Source organism: Periplaneta americana, chromosome 6 (assembly GCF_040183065.1).
Source record: "Periplaneta americana isolate PAMFEO1 chromosome 6, P.americana_PAMFEO1_priV1, whole genome shotgun sequence".
Lineage (NCBI taxonomy): Eukaryota > Metazoa > Arthropoda > Insecta > Blattodea > Blattidae > Periplaneta > Periplaneta americana.
Genome location: NC_091122.1, coordinates 100991298 through 101011686, shown reverse-complemented (window position 1 = coordinate 101011686; position 20389 = coordinate 100991298). Strand labels below are relative to the sequence as shown.

Genomic DNA, 20389 nt, shown 5'->3' with positions numbered 1-20389 from the left:
ACATAATGATATATGGACCGCGATAAATTTATATATATCGATTGCATCGCACTTAAGACAATCAGTAGTTAGCAACAGTTGTATAAATAGATGATAATTTGTAACAATGAATACAGCGACAATAAGACAAAACACTTCATTTTTATTATTAACACTAGTCTTATCTCATTCAATGTAAGATTCAGCATCACTGCTATCATTTGTCACAGATTCACATTCCTCTGTGCGTCTATTTAATTTTAACGCGAAAAATTGGGGTACTTTCATTATGAGGGGATGTCCATTATGTGGGTAAATACGGTATATTATATTGCTTAAATATATGATTTGACCAAGATACCATGACCTGAACTTATATTATGTTGCTCCAATATATGATTTGGCAAAGATACAATGACCTAAACTTGGTTGTTTTTGCAACTTGATAGTGAATTTTGGAAACAGGTTACTAGACAAAAGAACTACCAGCTGGTCTGATGAAATCAATCTTAGGTAAATCTGAGAGGTTACTGAAATATCAATTAAGTTTGAAGATGCTAATTCGACTGCAAATGCATGCAAATTGTTTTGTTTGATTCAACTATTTTTCTGAGAGAAAATTTTAGCTGTAGAACAAAAATTCTGTTTGTGCAGAAACATTTAAGTCTCTGTAGACCAAGCACTTATGTAACATTTCTATTAAATAATACAACTAAATGAACTACTGAAAATTATGTGTTCTCCAACTTGTGAGGTTGCCATATGAAAAAAAAATAATGGAAATAAGATTACAGTCGAATAAAACATGATAAGAAATCATGAATTTTACAATATAGTAATCAGTATGAAATTACTGTGATAAAAGGATAAAGAAAGTGATACTAGAAAAGTAACTCAGGACATGATGTCATAGGATGTAAATTGTTAGCTTCAGTGACTTAATAGCTACATCTTTAATGATGATAACTTGTATTTGAAAGCATTTGCACCAATAAACAGACCAATAACTTCTATATTGCTAAGATGGTAGGCATTTTTATAGTATGGAATGGTCGGCTCATAGATGGATTTTTTTTTCAGCATCCACCTCATCAGGTTGACTTCTGTGAAACTCTAACCTCATAGCTGGATCTACTATATAGCCTTTTGTAGTACCATGTTTAAAGGTGATAATGTTGATTCAGTGTACACTACTGTTTTCAGCCAATCTGTGGACTTCTTCATATGTTGTGTATCCACTACCCAGTAGAACTTTAGCAAGTTTGGAGTAGATGGTGTGTCTCTGTGTTTGCGAAGAGTGTCGCCAAAAGGACAGAATCCCAAGATATGTGCAAGTGTTTCAGTCTTGCTGTGGCATCACCTGCAGCTGTTACTGACTTGGGATCTGCCTGGTATGGCGCATACTGGGGCCACAGTAGCTGTTATCTTGATAGCATTCTTCCACTCAGAGGTTGAGGGACCTTTGTGATCCCTAACCCAGCTATTGGCTGGAGTGTAATCTTCATACAGACAGACCCCTTTGCCTTTCTGTGGTAGTAAGCACTATTTGTTTTATTCTTCCTGGCATAGGATTTTCCGAATTTTACATGAATCAATCTTTCCTCTTTTATTCGTCATATCATTAACAGTGATGTTCAAGTGGGCAAGTGGCAATTGGGCTATGAGGATTGAAAAATCAGCGTCGAAATCGCTTATGTTACCAATATAGGGATTTGCTGAGGAAGATTATAGTTGGCAATTATTAACTTGTTGAAGGTGGGCCTCCCAGAATGCACGAAATGAGCCAAGACCTTTGAACTTAGTATGAGTATAAAGTATTGAGTCAAGAGTATCAGTAGGTAGACAAAGTATTTCTTTTAATGTCGTTTTGATCATTTTACTGTATCAGATTTAAGCCAGTTTCTGGGTTTTCACTTCTAAAATCTTGTGTTTCGAAATAACGAAGCTGTTTGTAATCAGTGATGTGGCTGAGTTAGGATAGATGACAGTGGTGACATTACTGCATTATACATACAAACTCAGATACATCCTGGAAAATGGGTTATACAAGATCCACTATAACAGATTCCACACAATACAGTGTTATCGGTAGACAAAGACCTTAACCACTACCAATCTTGATTTGGTAATGGTAAAATGAAAACCATGGTAAAGACTATGACAGAAAAGGAAAGAAAATTATACATATTTGGCAGAGAAACTAAACAGAATCTAGGAATCGAAAGAGATCATTATCATTCCAGTTGTCATATCTGCAGCAGATATAGTTCCTCTGGAACTATACAGCAAACTGAAGGTGCATGACACCAATTTGAGTTGCAGAAGGCAGTGATGTTTTTCGCTTACAGAAGAATGCAAGTTTCTAGGAATTAATGATTTATGGAGAACTTTGCTTCCACTTTGGCAGCTACCCTGTTAAAGTCAAGTAATATTACCGGGATTTTAACACTGAGAGTGTTTGTAAATTATTTATACTTTTCTTTTTCTTTGTTCCAGTTTTCACTGCCCTCAACAAGGCCTGGTGTGTGCATCACTTTGCATGTTCTGTGTGTGATCAGAAGATGAACCAGAAGACCAAATTCTATGAATGTGACTTGAAACCAGTATGCAAGAAGTGTTACGACAAGTTTCCCAATGAGCTCCGTCGTCGGTTGCGCAAAGCCCATGAGCAGACACCTAAGAAAGCTCCTGCCTAAGTCATTTCACCTTTCTTGGGAACAGAGGAATTATAATCTCACTTTTCATGGCCAAGAGGTTGGTTCTCTTAATCAATGTAGAGAAATTATTATTTGATTGATGTTTGCTAAAACTGTGCAGTATGGCACCAAACATGTCGTGTACTAATATGGTGTTTTATCTTTACACTTATCAGTAAGAGAATAACGTGTTCACAGGAAGTAAATGTCAATTTTTTAGTACTTTCTCCTCTCTGGTTGTAATTTTGAATCATCTCTTGCTAATAAATTTACATATTTGTAGATTTTCGGAAATTAAACTTCGTAATAGAGTTTGTAGAAACTAATAAAATTGAAACTATCTTACTAATATCAATGAAATTCATGACGTATTTCTAAAATAATTATATAAGTAGATATTTTGTGAAGAAATGTAATTTTCTGTAAAGATGTGGTAAATAATAGGGAGACGGAGGGACCTTCACTCCCACTGAAATACAAGATCTGGATAACTACATACCATATGATTTTATTTCTAAGAAATAATACATCACCACCACTACTACCTTCATTAGTAGCAGCAGCAACCATCTTTTTTGTTCCATTACTGGTTAAAGGCTTCGTGGTATTTTCATTGTTATACTTTCCTCTTGGCCCAAGTGTCATGGGTTCAAACACATTTGAGGGCAATAAATTTTTAGGTGAAAAAAGTCATAAGTGCAGCTTCCATCAAAGAAGGAAGTAATGCCACTCGCCCAATGTAGTAAATTTATTCTTTGCTCATAATAAAAATGAATGAAGGAAAAGTCTGAGTCCTGAACTTGTCTTTGCTCTTTTCTCAAATTGTGGTGTATCCAGTATCACCACAATATTTAGGGCTCTGGCAGAAAAGAGTGGAAAAATAATTATTCAAATCTCTACTAGTTCATAGGGCGGGCTTATGTGAGGGTGGCAATGAACCTCCGGGTTCCTTAAAAGCCAGTAAGTAAGAAAGTACTAGTTCATAAACTTTTGTGGGTAACATAACATGCTGACATACAGGTATTAGTTACACAATTGTAAAATGGGTATGAGACTAGTTGAGAAGAGTCAATGTCTTACTGTTAATCTAAATGAGGGAGAAAGCAGTGATGAGTTGTTTAGAAGAGTGTAGATTGGACTTCTTCCATTGCTGGTAATGAAAAATGAAACCCCAATGTTTCAGTGGTTGTTTCTATCTTCGTCTTTAGGTGAATAAAAAAATAAGGGGTGAGGAAGAGTTTTTATATGACATGTTCCTAATTGGCTTTGTAAAGATTTTTTTCCAACATACTCCATGAAAAGAATAAGATACCGTCTCTTTACAAACCAAACTGACATGAATTGATAATTATATTTTGTGGTAAGAATTTAACATTTTTTAGAACAGACTCTTTTTCCCTTCTTGCATAGCTTTCCTTATGTATCTAACCTTTGATAATTGTATTATAAAAGTATTATGATAGTCGTTGGTAAAGCATGTCGTATGATTTATTCATTACATAGAAATATTTTCATACGCGCTAGGTGGTTTTCAGGTTACAGAAATTTAAATAGTGACATTTTTAATCCCACCATAAAATTTTTAATCAAGCACTTTTTGTATGAAAATGTCTTGGAGTACAGTAACAAATCTGTATCCCAATTGCACTGAAGAGGCAAAATCTTATTTGCTTTAATACCAAATTTCATGTAATTTATGGAATTGTGTTGCATATTTATGATGGCGCCAGAGTGTGTATTGGTTCGTCTTACATAAATATTTATTATTTATTTTCCATTGATAGGAACTGAGATCTACATCTTTGACCTAAACACAACTTCAATATATTAAAATAAAATTAAAAAAAATAAGACAGAATGCAAAAGGAGAAGAATATGTCCTTCATTGTCAGAATGCAAAAGGAGAAGAATATGTCCTTCATTGTCTCATTAAGTTCCTCGCCTCCCAGTATTGGTCACACTCTTTCAATTTGATTAAGGTTGGACAGCGAAGTTTGTAATCCCTGTTCATATCTTCTTGCCTGGTAGTAAGCTAAAACAATGAAGGTGTTGAGCTAGGCAGTCATGCCCAACCATGCCCATATAAAATATGAATTCAGTATTTGAAGTGCTGCTATTAAGCTGATTGATGAATGGTGACTGCACCAACGTAAACCTAGAATTTTATTGTGAAAGTTAACATTATTGCACACTTTATAAGACAGCATTTGAGAAGCTTACAGAACACTTGGGCAGAGATTACAATTCGAAAATTGTTTGTCTTCTCTTGTTCGATAAGTATTTTTCCTAATGAACATGAAAACTAAAAAAAACTGTTTGCTGCATTCTTTGAGGTGCCATAATGCTTTCAGAGTAGGAATTTAACTCTTCTTGTAACTGGCTACTCTGATTCATGTACGGGATTGGCTCTTAACATGGTCAAGTTATTTTAATATGTTAGTTGTAACTAGAACTGCCTTTTTGTATTCATTGTATATTTTAGTTTGAAAGTGATTGTGTCCTTTTAGCAACAAAATTATATTCCAGAATACTTCCAAGTAATCTGTTACGTCAAAATATTGTCATAGGTGCCATCTTCGTCATGACAAAGAAATGTAATGAAAATACATTATGTCCTTTTGGCAACAAAATTATATTCCAGAATACTTCCAAGTAATCAGAATACGTCAGATTATTGACATAGGTACCATCTTTGTTATGAGAAAGAAATTTAATGTCATTAGTGGCATTAGTTGCGGTTTTACACAAGATTGCAGAATCAATATGCATATATTTTGTATCCATAAAAGTGTAAATTGTTCTTTCAATGAATTTACTTGCAAGTCTAGAAAAAAAAATTCTTCTCATAGTCACATGCCTGAAATCAAATCTAGGGTATTGATGATTGCCTTATTATTTTTGTACGAGTTTGAGACTTGTGTACTTTTTTCAAAGTGACTTACTAATTGTCACACTCAGGAAGTTACAATAACTGCCAAGTTGAATTGAATTGATTGAAAACTGCAATGAGAATAATAATTGAATTATACGTGTTAGCATGGTGAGGGAGATTACAGTAGATTATCAATATTTTATATGTCTTGCCAGCTTCAAATTTCTGCTTCAGTGACAGATTTCTCACAATAGCAGCCTTTATATGTACAGTTTTAATTGTGGGATTTTGATGAAACTTGTTCAATCTTGCAGGTAAGATTACGTACCTAAGTGTAAGTCAGAATTACACAGAGAAGTGTGTGAAATCCTGGTGATTACCAGTAGTAAGAAGTACGAGATGCTCAAATCAGTATGGAGTTGTAGATTTTACTCATTGGGTATTGTGCTGAATTTCATGTGCAAATGTTAATGATGTTTGCAATATAATCTACTTTCTGGGAAATAAGTGTGTTTCCAATGTCTACCCACTTCACTTACGTGATTCGGATTCTGCGTATTATGGATAGATGGCAGGACTGTGATCCATTTTCAAGTTGCACACCACTTGTTAGGCCACATTGTGCATGATGTGTATGTGTGGAGAGTTATGTAGTATACTAGGTTGAGTGTGTGTCTATATGTTTGTATAAGTGTAGTGTAGGGAATGGGTGAGGATGAGGAGGAGGATGATGATGAAGATGAAGATGAAGATAAAGATAGAAGAGAAACCCGGTGCTGGCACATAGCCTACTCCTGTCGAATAGCATCAAGTGAGCTGCCAGGCTTAATGTCCCCATCCAATGGACAAATCACTATCAGCAGTGACATGTGCCTTCTTTTCATATGCACTGTTTAGAGCTTTGAAATTTAACCCTGGTATATTGGTGCACAATCTAGTGATTAGAAGTTGTGCACCACCACCTCTCCTAGTCCCAAGGTAGAACTTTTACAAGAAAATCTCTGACCTCGCTGCAAATCAAATCTGGGCTGGCTAGTCTGAAGGTAGATGCGCTACCACAGAGCTAATTCGTCAGACTTCTGGGAAATATAGTGTATATCATTTTTAATTTCGTCACTAGCTTTAGTATTTAGTAAAATATCACTGGACAATTCCACCAACCACCATCCACTACTTACTTACAAATGGCCCTTACATAAGCTCACCATCAGTCCCTATCCTGAGCAAGATTAATCCATACATAAATAAATTTTGTAGTCATTAGGATAGTTTCGTTGCAATTCAGTAAAGTAACAGGTGCCCAAAGTCATGTCAGTTATTAAACAGGTAATAACTCTTCTCCATACTAACTGAAATTCACGTGATGGCACAGATACGATTTTGTCTTAGTTCCTTAACTTTCGAGGTTTTAATGTGGTTTGTACTAGCGAGACTAATGGCACTGAACTGGACCTTTTTTTCTTTTTTTGCCACAAATGCCTTATTGCTCCGAAAAACCTTTTTGATTGTTCAGCATATGAATGAAATAGAATTGTGTTCATATTACTTCTTAACTCAATTAAATTATTTGAATAGTATTTATAATTGAGATTTATTTATCGATAAAGTATTTAATATAATTATCCAAACTTAAAGCATTAGGTAATCACATGCAAAGAAATGTGGTTGTGTGTTTACATACACATTCATACTGATTGAGTTTTCTCTTATTCTTACATGTGTAAGAACGTGATTGAAAGTTTCATACATCTTCCTTACATGACTTCTTCCACCATCAAGATTAGGCCCTAAGCAAGTTTTGTTCCCAATAGAGATAGTCCCTCCATGTTTTTTGAAGTCAACCATTATTTCTTAAGCTTCAGGCTGATAATTAGCAATATTTTTGAAAGCATGTATTTTTATTTAATTCTCTCTCTCTTTTTTTTAATGATTCTGTGGTAATGGAGAAGAGTAAATCAAGCTTTAGAAATCTTCTCTCTCCAGATTCAGTTTTTCTCTTTCTATCCCTGTTCATTGTATGTTACACACGAAACCCGTATCTCTTACTCTTTCCTTTGATCTCTGACATAGGTTAAAACTACATATAGAGGTTGCTAGTGAGCAACTGAATAAAAATGATTGTGAGTTGGCCAAGTTTCTTGATGTTGAGATGTTGCAGCATTATTAGTGATAAGCTGTTGCCTTATGCAGAATAGATTCTTTTATATACTGCTGTATGTTTGTTGTGCTTATAATATCAATATTTTATATAATAACCTGCCTTGTGTGGCCTGTCTCTTGATAGAGAGAAGTTGTTAATAGTTTGAAGAATCATTCGTATTATTATAGGGAGAGATATGCATCAAACGCTCTCAAATAATATTCTCTGTATCTTTGCCTTCCATGCATTGAATTCCTAACTGACAAAATATAGAGGTTCTACAAAAGGAAGGTGCTATTTTTTTTATTCATTATAAAGTATCTTCCCTCTTCTTTGACTTCCGTCTTTTTGTTAAAACTATTTAGCGCTGTTAAGAACGTGCAATGTAAACATAATGAAGACATATAAAAGAAGGATACACAACAATAATTATCCCATTCCTGTATTCAGTTGAAATCTAGTATTCTGTATTGTTGAAGTTGTTGAGTGTTAAAATGTGGAGAATACATTTTGAAATCTATTTCCGGAGCTTCACAGGTTGTTTGATGAATTAATTGTTGCATAGTTTCTGTTTAATGTATGTTATTATTTTGCTTACTATTTTGAAATTGTATAATCACCGGTAAATGTCTCTCTTTATCTGCTGAACATCATTATTAGTTTCCTTGGAATTTGCATTCTCCAGGTACATTCGTTCAGGAACCATGTTCATTATGAATCTTAAATTAATTTACGTCCACAGTAAAAGACTCTATCATTTTTCTACTATAAAAATTGAATTATCATTAGTGACAGTTTAATTCCATGTAATGTGCATTTTTATCAAGTTACTTTCGTTGTGAAGGTAAATTTGATTTTTTGTTATACAGTGTGATTATTATTTGATGTTCCTCTCCTGACTGAATCCTTGTAATGGTTAAGCTGAGCAGCACTGTCTGATAGCTGACTGTGTGAGCCTGACGAATAGAGCAAACATAAGATGCAACATCGATACTTTAGCGATTAACAGAAATGCAGCACATTTACATGTTTGCACATTCTTGGTACCTTTGTGAAAAGAATGTTGTTCACACAGAGAAGGTAGTTTGAAATAATTGATGCAGTTTCTCTCCAAATATTTTTTTTTTCTTCCAACATGTGGGGATTGCTTTTATAAATCTTGTCCATTTCCCAAATAAAAATCGCAGGGTATCAAATCAAGGAATTGCAGTGGCCATAATCCAATACTAATGACCAGTAGCAGTTTCTGGCTTCATTGCTGGTTTGAGCAACCACCGCCTTTACTACTGTATATCCATTTAACTAAATTGTTGCTTCTCCCAATAGCATTTGAATTAATTCTTTCTGAACAGCAATTCGTTTACAGGTCTCATCATCAGTGACAACTTCATTTCCATTCAGCCCAGGGAGGTGTGGCAGTTACTGTGCCACTCAGCAGATAATTAGAATTTTCATGCATTTCTCATGCACACACTTCTAACCTACTTATTTCACAACTAGAGCCATTATGCTCTGTATTGTGAATGCTGATGGCAGTCAATCAGCAACATTTGCAATAGTGACAAGTGAGTAGTGTTGTTGCTGTTAGTGCTATGTATTTAAATTTGACATGAATTCAGTGTTCAGTTTGGTGTTCTTATTAATAAAGTTTGCTGTTAAAACCCTTCAGTTTGCATTCAATGGAAGAGAAACTACAAATTGGAACTGTAGAACGATCCACTCCAGTTCTAAACATAGAACAGACTATAAAAAGTAAGAGCAGATAGTACACACAAGTTCAATTAATCGATTTATGGTAGACATAATTGGATTTGCAGCTGTAAAAAAGAACAATGGAGTGTATTGTTTTCCATGCTTGTTTGGCAGGAACAATAAGGATCAAAATAAATGTGAAAAATATAAATCAACTGACAGGATCATAAAGCAAGAAACTCCGAAGGCATGCGTTAAAAATGCTGTAAATCTATCATTATTTTGGAAATTGAACATTGCAAGACAATAAAATTAATGAATACAGAAAATCAGTATAATGAGAATAAGAATATCTTAAATAACATCATAAATGTTTACAAAGACAGATGGATTGACCTTGATACCCTGGTCTCATGAAAAATCTCTGCTATGGGATGCCACTTGTGTCGACACCTTAGCACCATCCCATTTGCCTGTCACCTCCAAAGTCACTGGTTCTGCTGCAGCATCCGCAGTGAGTATCGGGATCTCCAGAACAGATACTTGTTCTCTGTTTTTGCTGTTGAGATGTTGAGGCCTTGGTGCTCAGAGGCTAAAATGCTGGTTTCATACATCGGGAAAAAATTGCAAGCACTCATTGGAGATTCCAGGTCAACTGACTTCTTGAGACAAAGAATCGCTATTGCTATCCAGCATGGGAATGCTGCCAGTGTTATGGGGACATTACCTCAAACACTGGCTTTGGAGGAAATATTTTATTTTTGAAATTCAAAATATTGGCCAAATACCAGAACAACTGCGTTTGTTGAAGCAGCATGACTTGAAGCGTCTTGAAGGAATTCTGTTGGAAGATGTTCAGGAATCTCTGCCACATTGTGATAAAACCCTCAAGGCTTTGCAGAATGAGATCATATACACCTCGTGACCGATTGATAAGAAGAAGATTGTGTTCTACAATAACAAGACAGCAGCTTGCCTGTGTATGATGAGTTCCAGAAACTCTGGCATTCTGTGGCAGTTGAGAGCTTGGATGACCTGAAGAAACAGGGAATCCGCTCCATGCAAGATCATGGACCCAAGAAATCAAACCAGCGCAAGAAGCCGTGAGACAATGAGCACTTGGCTCACGTCCTGGAAACTTACAATGACAAGTGAAGATCGGAGAAGTGAGAGTGGGATTGATTATTTATTGTGACGTTGGTAGAGGAGACTGATGCTTTTGACTGAACACGAAGACCAGTAGACAATGTGGAAGTACACAGTTTGTGCATTGTGTGCGACTGAAATGATTACAAAAGGGTGTTTGTTGTATCGTGTATAATTGATGGAACTTACAACTTTGTTTTACATCATAAATTCTATAAGGTTTTGCAGAGTGTTTGGGTTGGGACTAAGAGGACACGACAAAACTGAATTCTCAGCTAATTCTGGTGCCTTATGAAATCTATTATTTATCCTGTAAATTTCAGTACGGAATTAGACCATTCCTTAAACATTCAGCTAGAAGGGTCTTCTAAAGCAATACAAAACGAAATTCTCCAAATTATGCATGAGGTGTGTCAGGAGAGAATAGTAAGGAAAATTCCTGAAGCAGATATTCTGCAGATAAAACCAATGGTGTTGTCAGTAAATGGTAAATGGTTATTCTTCATAAGTGTAGTCAGTACAGTGCTGGCCTTCTGTGCTCGAGGTTGCGGGTTCAATCCCGGTCCAGGTCAATGGCATTTTAAGTGTGCTTAAATACGACAGGCTCATGTCAGTAAATTTATTGGCATGTAAAAGAACTTCTGTGGGACAAAATTCTGGCATACCGGCGACGCTGATATAACTTCTGCAGTTACAAGCGTCATTAAATAAACCATAATTTAAAATTTCATAAGTGTATCATGAGTGGGAAGCCAACAGAGAGGTTTAGAACTTTGTCCCACCTTAAAAGCATGATGATAAAACATCATCTGCTTATATTTTAAGAAAATATGAAAGCCAAAGTATTAATGATTAGAAAGCTATATTAGTATTGCAGATATATGGTGAGACAAATTAATGAGAGACTTGTTTGACATAGGTAATTCTGAAACAAATTATTCTCGAGTTGAATATACATTGTCATGTTCATCAGTTAAATTTTATTATGCTAAATTGTACATCAGATAATAGAAATGGTGTATTATTTTTGCTGAACTTCGAGGCATATGTACATTCTTTTCTACCAGTCCACTAAGAACTGCAGTGCTGGATCGCTATGCTCCCACCAAATAGAACTTCCATTCTCAAACTATAAGCACAATGTTTGTTTAAGGAAGAAATAAAAGAGTGTTTAAGGTTTATTTCAAATGGCGACGAAACTGCAAACATAAATACCATCTCAACTTGCATCTAGGAACATAAAGACATTTGAGAGTAAGAATTTCACATTTTGGCTTTAGTTTTCCATAAAGTTATAATATATGGAGACATCTTTTTGGCCTGCTGCAAAAAAAGAGATATTGATCCAAGTCATGTTAGGAAATGCATTAATGTTTTTGTTCTTGGAATTAGAGAAAATGTTGATTTAAATGTTCTAGAAAGCACAGTAAATGAGATGAAGAGAGGAAAACTGACAACTCAGAACTAGGGAAAGAAGTATGTGGCATAATATATTATTTGTTAGATCAAGGGAAGATTTAAATTCACAGGTCATCTAATTGCAGCTACATTATTTCATGATTGTGGTTTTCCCAACTGGAATGTGAATGAGACCTTTAAAGTGCACCCTTTCATTGGGTCAGACTGAAATCCATAATTTACAACACTAAAAAATGCCATTTTTTGTCTTGGACTGTAGATTTGTATGATTTCTTAGGTGTAAAGAAGTTGGAAAATATTTTCATTGAATCTGTGAAGCTGTTTAAATTGCTTATAACTATCCTGATGATGACTTCAGAAGCTGAGCATTGTTTCTCTACTTGATGAGGATGAAAGCATTTGTGACTGATACCATGAGACAAAAAAAAATCTGCATTAAAAATACCTTCACTGAAAAAGTCTTTATTGTGAACATTTCAGTTTCAACCAGAAAGTTATCGACTACAGTAGTTTGCTGATAGCAGAGAATTTTGGATGGATTTCCTTTTAAAGTAGAACTAAGTGTTTTTAAGGAAAATGTTTAATATATGAACTGTATTATTTTCTATTTCAATTGTTTATATGACCTTAACAACAGCTGATCCTGGACATAGTATATTTTACTCGTAATTTCATTGTAAGAAGGAACAACTCCCCCTTCTTCTTTCTTCTTTTTATTAGGGATAAATCTATGTTGTATGGTTTACAGGCCATTTTCAGAATGTCAAAGTCAAACTGGAAACACCTATAAATAATTATACCACAAACTGCCACTTCTAATAACTCTTATCATTAAATATGGTTTTGATTTATGAGCAGTGATTAAATCTGTTTGAAGGTGGCATGTGATCATTAGTAATTGGTTGTTTCGAAAAGTGGGATTAATTATCTACTGTCTGTATCGTGTCATGTTTGAATGTTGAGTCATCATGTCACATTTTGCTGGATTGTCAAGGTTTAAGCCACATCAGGCATCGATACCTTGGAAAACACATGTTGTCTCCCAAAGAATTTCAAGAAATAAAACCTAGCAGCCTCGTGAAGCTGGTCACCCACTGCAGTTGATTCCTAGTTTATGGAATGCACAATGGGCCATCTGTGCCTTAGTGCTTTAATAGCAGGCTACATCCTCGCAACAAAGCGATGAAAGAAGATCATGACATGTTGCGGAGTGCTATGAATTACCTTAGGATTTTCTACATTGCAGTATTGCCTGTTTTGGGATGGCATATATCCACTTAACTGATACCAGGATTCATGATACAGTAAAATCAAATGTGGGTCTATCATGTCATCATGAACAATTTAAACAACCCAGTTACAAAAATTTTCTTAGCTTCCTTTATCATGTGGCTGTAACTCATCAATTGTAATTACTTTATATGTTTCTAGTTTTAAAATGTTCAGTTGCATTTCTTGATTTTGAAATACCTGTTTCTTGACCCGAATGATGTACAGACTTTCCAGGTAAACATTTTAACCTCAAGCCTTACCAAATTTTGGTAAGCATACAACATTCCTATTGAGGTTTCTTATTTAACACGGCCTGTCTGTCTGAACTTCATTACAAAATTTTCAATAGTATTTATGTAGGGCAGTCTTTTGGAAGTTATCTTCTCTAGTGAGATCTGTTTTTACATTCTCATTATGCAATACAATTTTAAAACTTAAAATATATAATATATTGTAGTATCCTCTCAAGATAAGTTAGAATAACTAAAAATATTATTTACTCCATTAACTGTGCTACTCAGCACTATGGCTCTGCCAAACTACAGCTAAGGCCTGTTGGCAGCAGGACAAAGAAAATAATCACACTGTTTATATGGAAAACAACTGGAACCTTGATAACTTGTCATAAGGTTACTGTGAATGTAGTTTGTACCTTTGTATTCTCATATTTTATGAATTATTCAGATATTCATGTGTTACTTTAGTCAGTCTTGCTTCAAATCATTTATTTCCTTATGAGATAAATATATGAGCATCATTACTTCATTTATTTTACATTACTAGAGTGGTCTTTTTTAATATTTTCATTTTTATATCTACTGTTTCTTTATACATATGAGTAATTATGTTATTAGTTTTATAGATCTGCTGACATTTTATGTGTATTACTAATCTATTAATGTTAAAATTATTTAAAAGTATTAATTCCTGATTCTGTGCTTGTTTATGTTCATGAAAGTATGTATGGCATAAATGTAATTTATTTAATCCTACATTTAAAATTATAACAATACATCCCTGAATTATGTATTTTTGTAAGAAATGACATTGAACGGTAATTATGAGGCAGATGATTTATAAGAATGAGTAAACATGGAATTGCTAGTTCATTGTCATTGATATAACTAAATTTTATGTAATTCTGTCAAAAAGAATAAACTATATATATATATATCTCTCTGAAGGTTTTTTCACAGTGTCTGCAAGAATAAGATCTCCTGTGTCTACTACTCTTTCCTAAAAAATGTATAAATTCACTCAATTTCTTTTACTTCAAACAAATTATGAAAATAGCACATTCAAGGGTACCTACAACAATAATTAGTTTTTTCTGTTCATAATTTACACATCCGTCATGCTCATAAAATCATTAATTTTCTGTTGTCATAATGAAGTGAACCTGTTGCTTGTGGTTCTAAAAACAGGGTGCTCCCACCACCGTCTCTCAGCATTCATGAGTAGCATGCATTGCATTACACGAAATATTTCGGTTAATCTGAATAGGTCTTGGTCCCAATTAGTTCGGATTAACGAGACACTACTGTATATGTTATGGAAATATTAAACTTTTCATTAATTTTGATTGTATTTTATTATATTTAATGGGTAAATTAGGAAGTTTTCGGGACGTAATCTTATACGAGGTGTGTTTGGAAGTTCGTTACCTGACACATAGATGATATTAAAAACATGTCAACAGTGCTACCATTATTAGCGGTCATTTTACATTAGTTCCAGCACGAAAATCATAATTTTCTGTTGACTATATTTTATGTAGTTTAATTTTGAAGTTAGTGCACCAAACAGATTGGCAAAAATGAAAAATATCTAGCTTTGAGCTGTCATTAAATATTTCGTATAAAAAAGGAAATAACTCCAACAGAAATTAAAGCAGACATGTTCGACTGTAAAAGAAGGGGTGGCACTATTTAAACATGGTCGAAAGAGTATGGAAGGTGACCTCCCACAGTTGATGTCCAATAACGACAACAAGTGAAAAAATCGTAGAAAAATCCACAATATGGTGTTGAATGACTGCCAACTGAAAATGGGGAAATTAGCAAGGTTATACATATCCCAACTGAATGGGTGCTCCACATCTTAGTCCAATGTCTTGAGCATGTACAGAGTTTTTGCAAAGTGGGTTCTGCATTTGTTAATGCCGGAACAAAAGCACATCCAGTGTCAGATTTTGAGGGAGTGTCTGGCTTGATTCAAGAAAGATACAACCAATTTTTTTGAGGCGGTTTTATGTCTACTGATGAAACTTGGATCCACTACTACATACCAGAGACAAAATAGCATTCGAAACAATGGAAGCACAGTGATTCTCCGCCTCCAAAGAAAGCAAAAGCTGTTCAATTGGGTGGGAATATCATGGTGTCTGTGTTCTGGGATTCTAAGTGGATAATCATGATTGACTATCTAGCAAAGGGGAGAACAACAACTGGAGAATATTATTCAGATCTCGTGCAGCAAATGAAAGGAAAAATTCGAAAGACTAGGCCGGATATGATCAAGAAGAAAGTGTTGTTTCAATACTACAGTTTACCTGCTCACACGTCTGCAATCTCAGTTTCTGAACTACACGAACTACAGTTCAAATTGTTGCCGCATCCCCCTACTCACCAAATCTTGCATTCTCAGACTTCTTTCTTTTCCCAAAGCTCAAAATTCATTCAGCTGGGAAGAAATTTTCGTCAAATGAAGAGGTTATTGCAGCAACAGAAGGCTTTTTTTTTTTTTTTTTTTTTTTTTTTTTTTTTTTGCAGACTTCGAGGAATCTGTACAATGAGGATATAGCAGCAGTGCAGCACCAGTGGACCAAGAGTGTGAATCTTAGGGGAGATTATGTTGAGAAATAAAGATTGTTTCAGAATAATCCTACTTAAATTTCTGTGTCAGGCTATGAACTTTTCAAACAACCCTCGTATTATTCAATATGTAATGTATCGACTCTGTGGTATTAATCAGTATGGGTATACATACAGAAAGTAGGTAAATATAAATATCTGGATCCATCATAGTTCAGAAATGTTTGTTTACTAATCATATGATGTATAAAGAAAGTATGAGTAATTAGATACCAGAATGAAATACTTTATACAGTATATTCATACCACTATTCATTGAAGCATCTTCTCCAGATACCAAGCAGTTGATGTTTTCTATGTTGTGTGTTCGAACCTGACTAAAAATAGAAATTCAGTGACCCCTTTTCCAGCCATGTAACCATGTTCTGGGCTTTAGAAGAACTCTATAATGATTAATGATAATGTAGTAATTTGGTTTAGATTGTTTATACAGCCCAAATTATATAATCTCAATAAATGTTGGGAACTAACCTAATAAAATTATATATTAATAATATCAGTGACAGATAAGTGTTCATCATGTTTCAGTCTTTTGGTATACTTGTCAATAATGGTTACTTAACACAAATAGAACATCTGCAACATTCCCATATTAGTATTACCTGTGTATGAACTGTGCTCATATGGAAATGGTGTCGTTTTTCTTTTCTTCCTCTTCTTTTTTTCTTATTGTAGTGAATAGTCCATCACTTACAGAATTTTCAGCCTCGTTATGTACCATGGGAATTAAAATCTGTCTAAACATTATTAATACAAAGTTTCAACAAGCATGTTTATTTCATTCTGTGTACTCTGAAATGGTTATTCCTAACATTTGCATTGAGATAAGAATGACTTGACTGTAGAAGTGGGTAAATTATCTATTTGTATCTGGTGTTCCTTAAAATAGTAGATTGCATTTTCTGGATAATAGCTGGATTATTTTCCACATTACCAGACATGTTGTGGCAGCATTGCGGACACTCCCAGGTATGATCATATGGAAATGGTGTCGTTTTTCGTTTCTTCCTCTTCTTTTTTTCGTATTGTAGTGAATAGTCCATCACTTACAGAATTTTCAGTCTCATTATGTACCATCGGAATTAAAATCTGTCCTAACATTATTAATATAAAGTTTCAACAAGCATGTTTATTTCATTCTGTGTACTCTGAAATGGTTATTCCTAACATTTGCATTGAGATAAGAATGACTTGACTGTAGCAATGGGTAAATTATCTATTTGTATCTGGTGTTCTTTAAAATAGTAGATTGCATTTTCTGGGTAATAGCTGGATTATTTTCCACAATATCAGACATGTTGTGGCAGCATTGCAGACACTCCCAGGTGTTATCTTGCTATGGAAACCTGACTGAACAGGTTGATAAGAGCTGATAAGCTAGCATGTTGCGGCAAAGGATGATGGAGAGGACGAATTCACTTATGTGAAGCTCTATTTGCAAACTTCGTGTTGAATGTTTTCAATTAACATTTTTATAGGAATGTTGCAGGAAAGTAATATATCACCTACACTGTATCGAGGTATGTAATGAAGATTATATTCTTAATAGTAACTACTAGGCTTTAGACCATACTAGAATTATAATAAATGACAGAAATTTTTGGTACCTTTGGTTGAACGAGTTAGATCCTTTTATTTGCACGTTTATGAATATACTTTGTCATCTGTATAATCAGCCAAAGCTTGGATGTTCTGTTGTCCTATATTTTCTTAAGTAGAAACAAGTGTTAATCTGACAGCATACCATGAGAACCTATCATGTGTTTTACTTAATTTCTTAATTAAAAATCTGAAAATGATATTTAAACATTATGAAGATAACAACCAGATAATCCACAAATTGCAAGAGTTCAGTATGCATTAATATTGTCCCAAATTCTGTTAATTTTAAGTCTGTTAATAATTGCAAGTTGTCAGTTATAACTGTATAAAGAAGTGTGATAATTTAAGTAAGATTATCCATGATTACTGTACATATTCAGAGTATTTATATACCTCTTAGCTCCATAACATCTAAACATAAACACCTGTTGCTTACATAATAAGATGTAATGGTTATATTAATATGTATGTTTTGCGTGTTATTGCTCAGGATCTTAGCTGTTTCTTCTGTTCTCGTCTTGTGTCCCAATAATACTTTGTCAGTTCAGAATGTTTTATATTAGGGCATATGACTTATGTCGGATTTTGTTTTGCCAACATGGCATAATATTCAAAGGCTTGACCTGTATGAAAACAAAATCGTCAAAGCGAATTTCAATTAATTAAAGATATTAGAGTAATTATTACACCATTATTGACTATAAATGTTGAAATTTCGTTTGTGCAAGATCTGAAAAATGGATGAGATAAGTGAATTCAGAGATAGGCCATGCCAAAACCACATTTTATCATCAACAATGTTTGAAATGTTATTTCAGAGCATTGAAATGTATTAGTCAATGTTCGAAATGATAAGAATGTAGAGTGGGGGGCGGGGTTGGATTATCTCACGGACATTCTCATTTTTTTATTATTACCGGTATGTTTTTATTTAAGTGTATCAGTTACTGTATAATCAATTATATTCGGTTTTAAAGTTTATTGTTATAAAGTTCTGTATTATTATTGTTGTTAACGTCCATCTAACATGGCATTTTGAATTTCTAGTACCATGAGAAGTTCTATCCTACCTTGTGACTTAATAGATATTAAATATTTCACAAACCAATTACAACATCGTATTATGAAAACAACAATAGCCACAAGCGCTTAGTATTTTTGGCATTGTTCTAAGAATGAATTAGTATTTCTGGCATAGTTCTAAGGCTGAAGATAGTTAAAAATGTTTTAATATACTACTTTTATATTAAAGGTTGACTTTTTTTCCTTGAAATCCAGGTGATGTTTAGAAAATTATATTCAAACTAAGCCTGTTATAGCAAATTTGTGTAGAGGAAAAATGTTTTGACTGTCGCACAAAAAATAAGTTTTCGGAAATGCGATTTAAAAAAAAAATTCGTTATTCAGGCTAGTATGGTACTATTAATATTAAGACATATACGTATTCAGAGAAGGGAATTTTCTTTCTCCTGTTGGGAATGAACACAGGAATGCAGAATTTGGGGAAAGAATCCAGAATGGAAAAATTCCCTGGCTCCCATCTTCAGTTCGAACACTGCTTTTTTAGTGCATAACAGTATGTTCTTTATATATTTTTTTGTTTAGAAACCGATATATTTTTTTTCCCCCCATTTTAACATTTTTTATTCCATATATGAAATTGAAGTTGCAACATTGATAATTTTAATTTTACTTCACAAATTTTATGATATGAGTGGAATAAAATATTACAAAAACAATTTGTATGCTTAATGCTATGAAAACTGCAAAGAAATTCATATTATTGGAGTTTCAGGGTTCTCGTAACTGTGAAAATAACAACATGGCAGCAACAGCAGTTCCAGAATATCGGAGACTGAGGCCTGAAACGCCTGATCAAAGGTAAGATTTCATATATATAAACCTAAGTCTACTTATGGTTCTATTTTTCCCCAACACATAACCCTTGAGTAACTTGGAATGCGCATTATTGTGTGTCATTGAACATTATACACGTTTTAGCTAGAGGTGTAGTCGCAAATAAAATAATACCACGGTGCTTCGTGAAAAGTTTATGAATATAATAATAATAATAATAATAATAGCATATGAATGATTATTATTATTATTATTATTATTATTATTATTATTATTATTATTATTATTATTATTATTATTACCGTAAAACCCTGAGAAGACATTCTTCAAGGAAAAGGAACTGCACAGGCCTATTTACAGGGACTGCGCATTAGGTCGGTATTCTAATTTTGACTTATATACAATATCTATTATAATTTTCTTATTGAATTACATAATTCATGGCCCACACCTGTGGAGTAATGGTTAGCGCATCTGACCGCGAAACCAGGTGACCCAGGTTTAAATCCCGGTTGGGAAAAGTTACTGGTTGAGGTTTTCCCTCAATCCAATATGAGCAAATGCTGAATAACTTTCGGTGCTGGACTGTGGACTCATTTCACTGGCATTATCACCTTCATTTCATTCAGACATTAAATACAGCTGTTGATACAGTGTCGTAAAATAACCTACTAAAAAAAACTGGTGTGTATTTAAATCTTCCGAAAAAAAGTATTTTGTATCTTTTTGCCTAGTATATGAATACATTTTCAAGATGATTTAAATATGAATTTACACTGAGTGATATATCAACAGAACAAGAGCTTTCCGTTTAACACTTATTGTAATCTGAATCACAATC

The 20389-nt window shown here is 34.0% G+C and overlaps 2 protein-coding genes across 12 annotated transcripts in view; both read left to right on the top strand.

The window, feature by feature from the left end:
• Window positions 1-14389, top strand: part of stck (LIM zinc finger domain containing stck) — a 69963-nt gene extending 55574 nt beyond the window's left edge. For 7 of the 9 annotated variants that reach the window (XM_069828567.1, XM_069828569.1, XM_069828568.1 and 4 more), the window contains one exon: window positions 2476-14389. In XM_069828567.1, the coding sequence (XP_069684668.1) occupies window positions 2476-2675 (200 nt within the window). In that variant the 3' untranslated portion in view covers window positions 2676-14389. The remainder of the gene's footprint in view (window positions 1-2475) is intronic. The other 2 variants (XR_011332618.1, XR_011332617.1) reach the window with 1 other exon arrangement.
• Window positions 14390-17449: 3060 nt separating this feature from the next.
• LOC138701552 (ATP-binding cassette sub-family C member 12-like) overlaps window positions 17450-20389 on the top strand; it is a 116893-nt gene continuing 113953 nt past the window's right edge. For 2 of the 3 annotated variants that reach the window (XM_069828562.1, XM_069828561.1), the window contains exons 1-2: window positions 17450-17609; window positions 19487-19572. In XM_069828562.1, coding sequence (XP_069684663.1) covers window positions 19514-19572 — 59 coding nt within the window. In that variant the 5' untranslated portion in view covers window positions 17450-17609; window positions 19487-19513. The remainder of the gene's footprint in view (window positions 17610-19486; window positions 19573-20389) is intronic. The other variant, XM_069828560.1, reaches the window with a different exon arrangement.